Here is a 9467-nt window from a genome sequence, read left to right as displayed (position 1 = left end):
CAAAGTTTCAACATCTAAACCACGTACTCGAACACAGATCGAAGTGGATCATTGGAAAAATCATTGAAAGAAGCGCTTTTAGAGCTACCAGAGTCAGGAAAGAGCTTTTGAGAGCAGAAATGTCATTGGTTTTCTAACAACATGAGCAGGAGATCGTGCTGAATATTATTGTGTGTTTTCTTTAATAACAGCAGGACATCAATTATTCATGTTACTGTATTAAAGTTCTGTGAGGTAACTTGCTAGCAGAGCTAAATATTTTGTGTAGTTGTCTCAGCTGATTCGAAATGTTTTTCTCAGCTAGAAATAGCGTTTTTGAGTGCAGTCCTGTAAACATGACAACTATCATGAAATTTCTCATTGGCCTGATGATGTTTTGTTCACTACAGTGCATAAGAACGTTCTGAAGAATCCAAACTCTACAATGTTATAAACATCTTTTCCATTTGCACAATGCAGAACATTAAAGCAAGAATATCCATTTGTAAGCATGCAATGATTTTTCTTTAGGCTTACCGAATAGTCCTGGGACCCCTGAGGTTCCTCAGAAGTATAAGAACACCGCGCTGGTGGTGTGGAGACCCTCAGATACCACGGCACCTTGCACATACTCACTGGAGAGAAGAACAGAGGGTTGGTCAACACTAGTCAATTCATACCTGCCTAAAAATGTAAAATGAGGTTTGGTTAAGGCATTAGAGATGAATTTGTAATGTGAATATTGTTCTGACTACTATTATAGTATTGTCTTTTAAATTATTTAGTGATTCCCTATTGCTATCCCGCCCCCAGCTGGCAAGGATGGGTACTGCAATTGATTCTTTATTTTGTACAGGAACGTACAAATGACACAGAGGCTCTTTATTGCCTCTTTTCTGTTTGTTATGGTGTCAGTATATAATAGTATAAACTTCATATAACATTTCTGTTTATAGGTGACACAAACTGGTTGATAATAGCAACCGGTGTGGCTGACTGTTACTATAACGTCTATGGATCTTCCAACTGGTGCGACATACAGATTCAGAGTCGCCTGTGTGAACAAAGCCGGCCAGGGACCATACAGCAATTTGTCTGAAAAGTGATACTGGACTCGACAGGTGCACCATGATTACTATATATAAACTATAATAAACTATAAGTACATAAAAAATACACTGAATACATTAAAATCGGAAATACACTTAAAGACTTTGCATTTGCAGAAGGGCTTGGTATAAGAATATATGAAAACAACTGAAACATAACTATTATTTTTATATATTTTTATTATCAAATGAATCTCTTTTGCTGACAAATTTCAAAACTCAAGGTTTAAAAAAAATACAAGCACTTTTTCATAAGGGGTGCCAATGTGAACCCAAACACAAAATGAGGCTTAAATCTACACTGAAATAAGCATTTTTAATACATTCAGTTTATTCTGAATGATTTATAACCTCACATCTTCATTTTTCAAAATCAATTTATTTTCTCCAGCACCCCAAAAGTCCAGCGGAGCAGTTGTAGTCAAAACACTTTCATCAGCTCCTGGACCTGCAGTGGTAACATCCACCATGACCTTACCCGCAATGAAGCCCGCTGGCTTGAAAACATCCATATCGCCACCTTCAGTGACCTCTGCCCCTCTACAGTTCAGCCGGTAAAACCAATCTCTCCTCCCGCCGCACCTGCCTCATCAACTGCGCCTTCCCCTGCTCCCTCTGGCCCCGCCCACCGAACCACACCTGATACCCAAACTCCAACTCCTGCCGCTGTTACTCCAGCCAAAGCCAAAACCACTCTTAACATCACTGTTACCAAACCCTCTCCTGCATCTCCTACCAATCAGCCTCCTCCTCCCAAACCCTCACCCCCCGTGGTTCTGCCCAAACCTCTGAGCCCTGTCAACGTGGTCCCGCCTCCAGCTCGTACTCCTCCCGTGTCTCCGCCTCCATTGGTGTCTCCTCCGCCCACCATCGGCAAGCCCATCTCATCAGTGCCTATGTATGTCCCGGCCACCACCACGGCGCATGTGACTCCAGCCACCCTGAACACCACAGCTCCTGTCCTGTCGCCACCTGTGGTGTTAGTTACCAGTTTGAGTCCTTTAGGGGAGGGTACGGCCACACCCAATCGTTTGACCCCGAGTGGACGGGCCACTCCGTCTGGACGCATCACTCCCACGGGACGCAGGACTCCTTTGGGAAAACCTGGAGAATCCACCCTAAGACAAGGAGTGCCACAGAAACCGTACACGTTTATGGATGAGAAGGCCAGGTAAAATACCATTGATTTCTTGCATATAATGTTTTATGAACTAGCATATTTTTACATATGTCACTTTCAACTGACACCCTGAGGTAATGTAGCGTTTTGTTTTCTCTACAAAGAGGTCGTTTTGGTGTAATCAGAGAATGTCGAGAAACGCCACCGGTAACCTGTACATGGCCAAGATCGTGCCGTACGAGCCTGACAACAAGCAGGTTGTGTTACAGGAGTACGACATCCTGAAGTCCCTCCATCACGAGAAGGTCATGGCCCTACACGAGGCATACGTCACCCCACGATATCTGGTGCTCATTTCAGAGTGCTGCTCAGGAAAAGAGCTCCTCTATAGCTTGGTTGACAGGTCAGAGACTGTTTGGAAGTCTTTATGCTTTTAGTTCTTCACAGATACTCAGATATCATGTTATTCAGTGTCTTTTTGTCTCCCTTTATAGATTCCGATACTCTGAAGATGATGTAGTGGCATATATTGTACAGATTCTTCAGGGTCTGGATTATCTGCACAGCCGGAGAATTCTGCACCTGGATATCAAACCAGACAACATCATCGTCACCTACATGAATGTGGTTAAGATCATTGATTTTGGGGGGGCACAGAATTTCAATCCACTCTTCCTCAAGCAGTTCAGCCCACCCATCGGAACACTGGACTATATGTGTAAGACATGTTTGAACAGCATTTATGCTTATTATTTTTCATGTTGGCTTGACAAATCCACCAATCAATAGGTTGGAGGTTTTTTTTGAATGTCAGAGAGTATGACTTTGCTCCCAAAACACTCTAAAACTAACCTAGCAATGACCTAGTTACCAATTTAAACATCCTAGCAACGTCTTGGTAATGCAAAACTGCATGTAACATTCAAAGCTCTATAAGATAACACGTATTGTAAGATCTTTAACACTTTGGGCAACACTTTGTCAAACCAATATTTGTCTTGTCAAACTTTACTTTTGGAGTTACTGATTTCAAATCTGTTTGGTATTATTATGTTTTTTTTTTCCTTCTGTCTTTGCTGTTTATTAAAAGCCCCTGAGATGTTAAAAGGAGATGTGGTGGGTCCACCAGCAGACATCTGGAGCATCGGGGTTGTAACATACATCATGTGAGTCCTCTCTGAAACTCTTTTTCTAAATGTCCAATCGATGATATTTAGCGGCATCTAGTGGTGAGGTTGCAAATTGCAACCAATGGCTCGCTCCTCCCCTCCCTTTCGAAGCACTACGGAGGCAAACATGTCGTCAAGTTTTACATCTTTGCCCGAGGGAGTTGACATATTTACGAAACATGCCGTGTAGAGCAGTTTGTCCTTTTAGGGCTTCTGTAGAAACAACATGGCAAATTCCATGTAAAGGGGACCCACGGTCAGGGTGTATGTGGATAGAAATAGCTCATTTTAAGGCACAAAAAACATAAAGCTTCAGTATGTAAGGTCTTTATACACCCCTGAAGTCATGTACACTATTGTCACGGGTAGAGCAACAACACGTACACGAGAAGTGCAGTTAGTAGCCCCGGAGGGTATATTTATTAAGGTTTTCAGGATAAGATAACCAGGTAAGCCATTTGGTCTGTTCTCCCTGAGGATACGGTTGTGAGTACCTTGCTTCTTCCGGGTTGTACAGGAAGGGTTTCTGCTAGCCCTCATTCGTCGGAGCCTAAGGGCAGAAGAGGAAAAGGCTTGGTTATGCTTCCCTGCTTGGGAGACGTTGCTCACCCGTGATCCTGTCCCATCGGCTTTTGTAGTCATCCGTAAAGGAGCCGCTGGTAATGATTCCAATAATCAGTAGGTTTCCATGGCGACGCTGATTGCGCCAGGGGTGACTCGTCACAACTATATTATATTGAATTTCTGTCAGTACATCCTTCAAAAAATGTGTTACACATGGGACCTTTAAGCCTTTTGTTCACTTTTGCATTCAGTGTTACCCTCAATTCAGTTAGCATTCATAAAGTTGTCATCGAGAGAGAGCCATCGTGTCATTTAAAATCGTTTTGTTGTCTGTTATCGTGTACAATCTTTTTTTGTCCTTTTAGACATTCTCTAAAGTGTCTGTGATTGTTTTTTATTCAAACTCTTTAGTGTGCAGCTCTAAACTGTCTTGATGTAAATGTTCAGGGTCAGCGGGAGACTGCCGTTTGCAGAGAATGACCCCTCTGAGACGGAGGCCAGAATCCTGGCGGCCAAGTTTGACCTCAGTAAGCTCTACCAAAATGTGTCGCAAAGTGCCTCTCTGTTCCTCAAAAAGATCCTGTGCAGCTACCCTTGGTGAGTAAAACACATAAAACTCATATTTAAATATTTAATTTGATACATTCTGTTATATTGAAACCAGTGAATGTGTCAACCTTTTTCACCTTAACTGCTCACAATTCCTAAAAAATTAAAGATTGGCTTGACATATCTAGAAATATGTGTTTGTTATAAAACAAAACAAAAACACTTTTTCAAAAAATATTTTGTTTTATCTTATTTTAATGCTTTAGTCTTATTTAAATAATTTTATTAGATTTTTTAGGGCTGTCAAGCGATTAATCTCGATATCACATTCCAGAATAAAAGTTTATTTCTACAAAATAAATGTCTATGCACTTTTATAATTTGTATCTATAAACATAAACATATTCATGTATACATATTTAGGAAATATTAACATGTATTTATTTACATGATCAACAATTCAAATGATAAATGTTTTCAAATATTCTATATTTTTCTTAAATTTATTCATGCATGTGTATGTTTTAACAAATTCAAAATAAACATCCACAGTGCACAGACATATACTTTATTATGTAAAATGAGCTTTTATTCTGGATGCGATTTATCATGTTTAATCGTTTGAAAGCCCTATTTTTTTATGTGACATCATCTTGAGGACCCAATGGAAGTTATTTAAGACCCCCTAACTGGCCCCAGTGGCCTGATTGCAAAATCCTGTCAGGATTATTTTACTAATTATTAAAAAAAAACAAATATAATAAGTAAAAAGATTGGGATTAAATTAATTATAAAAAATAAGCATATTTTTGGACCAATAATAATAACAAGGTAGTGCTTGTTGTGCTACATTTATGATATTTATGCTGATGTCGATTGACAAAATCCAGTCCAGCTCCAAACTGCCTCAACCAATAGTATGAGTTTGGAGCAGGACTATCTCTGCAATCATTGGCCGACAAGGGAGTGTTCAGGAAACCAGTTTAAAATCTCTCATTATTTTGTTTATTGACTCGCAAATTACTCGTTTAACTTGGACAAGGCAGTGTGCATTGGTCATTGTTTTGACGTAAACTGACGCCTGCTGTCATACGTTGTGTTCCAGGGCCCGTCCTACTATTAAGGACTGCTTCAACAACTCCTGGCTGCAGGACGCTTATCTGATGAGACTGCGCAGACAGACTCTCACCTTCACCACCACACGCCTCAAAGAGTTTCTGGAGCAACAGAAGAAGGTCAGGGCCGAGATGGCAACAAAGCACAAAGTCCTTCTACGTTCATACCAGAGCACTCCACAGACCCCATCCACCCCCTCGACACCAGGCACCCCCACCACGCCCATCTTTCAGTGACCTCTACGACTGGAGAGATGAGAAGAAGGGTTCACCAGGATCAGGACAGAGAGAGACACACAGCATCAGGGTATCTCAGACGCTCTAAACTGCCCCGGCTTTGACGGGACTGGATGTGCGGTGTGGTACCACAAGGATCTTTTTGCCTCAACCATACTTTGTTAATGCCACCCGGAGTCAGATTGGTTATGGGAGACACTTACCTCCAAGCTGACAAAAACATAATGGATGTCAATGCATTTACCTCTGTTAAGCTGTGGCCAGCATGCACAGAAAAGTTGTGTTTATTGTTCAAACCCCCCCCCAACGTCCCGACACTTTTATCCCTGTGACTTTTTGATAAACCTACTTCAGCTGTTCTCAGCATTGCATCTCTAAAGAGGGGTCGGGAACTTTGGACCCATCTTTGTTAACCACAATGAAAACTCATTCGAGGATCATTTTACGCAAAAAAAATTGTCAAGTTTGTGTGTATTTTTGTGGTGTCTTCCAATTGTGTACCAGGGCCTTGAGATTTGTGGAAAATAGTGAACATGTTTTTTTGGAACTAGTTTTTATGGCAAGAAATAATTTTATTACTGGTACTTGTTATACCATTCTGATCGGTGTATATGAAAGTCAATAGAAGTAATGTTGAGCACTCCATTGTTCTATAGTGCCATCTGCCATCAACCAAAATATTTTTTTGTCTTTTACAAAAGTGTATTATTCTAAACAAAAGTGAATTGAATTGTAATATTGAAAAGCCTCTTTGGGCCTTAACATTGTTTCTTTAAAAAAAAAACGTCAACGGGAATGATTTAACTTTTTGGCAAATGTTTAAAAAACAGTGCTGGCTGTTATTTAATTTTTTTTTATATGTCTGCTTTAGCACCAGGAATGTATTGTAAATTGCAGATTTTAATGCATCAGTATAGCATACAGTAGCATACAGCATGCATCATTACCAAACTCTTTACATATACGTAAGTTGAGCACCGTTGGTTGAAAAATCTCAGTCCCTGCCAATGATATGTTGGCCAAAGTTATCTGGATGTAGAGACACGCTGGTTCAATATGTGCCTGGAAACAAACATGGTCGGATAGAATAGAGAGGACTTATAGAAGTGTCATTTTTTGTTTGTTTTTAAAAAACATACATCGGCTGCTGCAGTGAATGGTTATTAGAATCCTATTTTTAAGTTGTTCCTGTAATATTCATATACAGTATATTTATGAATTTAGTAACCTTATGGTTGAATGATTATCAGGCATTATCCTTGATCAATTTATCTTGATTTATTCAGATAACACAACACATCTGTATTAAAAAAATATTTCATATGATTACATACACTCAGCTAAAGGATTATTAGGAACACCATACTAATACTGTGTTTGACCCCCTTTCGCCTTCAGAACTGCCTTAATTCTACATGGCATTGATTCAACAAGGTGCTGAAAGCATTCTTTAGAAATGTTGGCCCATATTGATAGGATAGCATCTTGCAGTTGATGGAGATTTGTGGGATGCACAAAGCTCCCGTTCCACCACATCCCAAAGATGCTCTATTGGGTTGAGATCTGGTGACTGTGGAGGCCATTTTAGTACAGTGAACTCATTGTCATGTTCAAGAAACCAATTTGAAATGATTCGAGCTGTGCGACATGGTGCATTATCCTGCTGGAAGTAGCCATCAGAGGATGGGTACATGGTGGTCATAAAGGGATGGACATGGTCAGAAACAATGCTCAGGTATGCCGTGGCATTTAAACGATGCCCAATTGGCACTAAAGTGTGCCAAGAAAACATCCCCCACACCGTAACACCACCACCATAATTGCATTAATGAGAAATTGAACAGGTGTCCCTAATAATCCTTTAGGTGAGTATATTCAAATGTGTTGTAAATGATGGATGCTTGTCTAAACATAAGTCTAAGATATGTTTATTCATCCATAAACAGGATTTTACCTGATTTGGAGTGTATGAATGGGCCTTGGTCTTGATTTTATTGTAGAGATAGTATTAAAATAAATATATAGTTTCTATTATTTTGATTTATTTGCATCCTGTTTGCTGAACACTGAGGCAGAATTTGTGTTTGTTTTATTTGTTTTTGTCTTTGTGTTTTTTTTCCTAACACAAATATAAGATCAATCTTATTGAAGAGAATATTTTAGGCAGATCTAGATAAAGGCAAACAAAGAGGATGATTGTTTTCTCATCTAAACACCCAAGGCACAATTCTACTTTATTGTCATCATGTGACCATACATAGCAAAACTTCATCACATATACGTATATATCGGCTTGTGTAATGAATAAACTTTCCTTGGTGTTTATTTCAGTACTTGCTATGATGGTTCAATGCAAAAAACAAAGGTTTTGTTCTTCTAGCCAATTTGCTTATTATTTGGTTTTTACTAAGGTTATTCAAATGAGTGACTAACTTCTCATAGATCAAGTTTCAGGTAACTCAAATATGGCACGGGGCAAGAATTTAACTCAAATAATGTAATAACAAAGAATAGAAATCTAGAATCAGAGTTCTGTGTTGTTGTGAATAAGATTTTATATTTTATTTTTGTGTGCGTTCAACACTCTCTGCCGAGCAACCCTTTAATATGAACTCGAGCTTTTCTGGAATGAATTATGTTGCACTAAAACAGTGAAAAACATGGAGATGAAGTGGAAGACTGAAGTGTGTATACAGTATGTCGAAAACACAACCTTTCATGAATAAAATCAGCTGTCAGCAATACTGAACTGACTTTGTATTTGTTTCAAACAAGAGATTTTCCAACAATAACATTTTTATTGAGATGCATAAATAAGACATTAGCTCACACTACAATCATGTCTCTTTTTCGCATGAGGCCACTTACATTTCTCACATCACCATACCATAGTTTATTACCATGTCAGTCTTCGTAGCCTGTTTTCAGTTAGTATATACGGTCCAGCTGACTGCAGATGAACACTTGTTGATCTTTTATCAGTCACAGTATGTCACACCTCTCCAATAAGAACATCCATAGAGATTGTGTTTTTGCTGTTTGAAGGCCTCCTCCAGCCATTCTCAAACTAGAGGTCTCTCTGGAACAGTATTTATCAAAGCCAGATGGAAAGTAAGGGTCTCTGACTGACCATCCGTGGATCTGTGACAGGGGGTCAGCTCCAGAATCTTCTCTAAGGTGGGTATAAAGGATTTCTAGTAGCTTTTTAATGAGAGCGATCACCCAAAATGAAAATTCGGTCACCATTTATTCATCCTCATGTATTCCAAAAATCAGGTTTTCTTATTCTGCATTCAAATTAATATCAATCAACTGCAGTTGGTTTGTTCTGATTTAAGCCATAATAACTAAATAAAACATGATAACTAACACAACAAAAACATGATAACATAAGACAAAAATGATTTTATATTTGTCTATAGAGTTATCTCATTTTGGAACCAAACTCTTCATATATATGTATATATATATAATAAATATATATATATACATGCGTATATAATCAGTATGTTCCTTTTCATTTTTTATTGTTATCATGAAAATGATGGGATGGGACCAACGGTTTTCTGTTACCAACATTATTCAAAATATATTATTTTGTGTGTTCCGCAGAAGAGAGAAAGTC

General features: G+C 38.9%; 1 protein-coding gene across 1 annotated transcript; it reads left to right on the top strand.

Annotated features, from left to right (window-relative positions):
* The first annotated feature begins 2117 nt into the window (after positions 1–2117).
* LOC130417143 (striated muscle preferentially expressed protein kinase-like) lies at positions 2118–8591 on the top strand. The gene is made up of 6 exons (XM_056742445.1): positions 2118–2259; positions 2373–2611; positions 2703–2926; positions 3299–3374; positions 4389–4538; positions 5596–8591. The coding sequence occupies exons 2-6, from the start codon at positions 2397–2399 to the stop codon at positions 5840–5842; spliced, it is 912 nt and encodes a 303-aa protein (XP_056598423.1). The 5' UTR covers positions 2118–2259; positions 2373–2396; the 3' UTR covers positions 5843–8591.
* The last annotated feature ends 876 nt before the right edge of the window (positions 8592–9467 follow it).

This window comes from Triplophysa dalaica, unplaced genomic scaffold (genome assembly GCF_015846415.1).
Source record: "Triplophysa dalaica isolate WHDGS20190420 unplaced genomic scaffold, ASM1584641v1 Contig22, whole genome shotgun sequence".
NCBI lineage: Eukaryota > Metazoa > Chordata > Actinopteri > Cypriniformes > Nemacheilidae > Triplophysa > Triplophysa dalaica.
This window is presented reverse-complemented; position numbering and strand designations above follow the sequence as displayed.

Coding starts and splice junctions, on each gene's coding strand:
- LOC130417143 (XM_056742445.1), top strand. CDS start 2,397: ATGTCGAGAAACGCCACCGGTAACCTGTACATGGCCAAGATCGTGCCG. Junction 2,927..3,298: donor CGGAACACTGGACTATATGT/GTAAGACATGTT, acceptor GTTTATTAAAAG/CCCCTGAGATGTTAAAAGGA. Junction 3,375..4,388: donor GGGGTTGTAACATACATCAT/GTGAGTCCTCTC, acceptor GTAAATGTTCAG/GGTCAGCGGGAGACTGCCGT.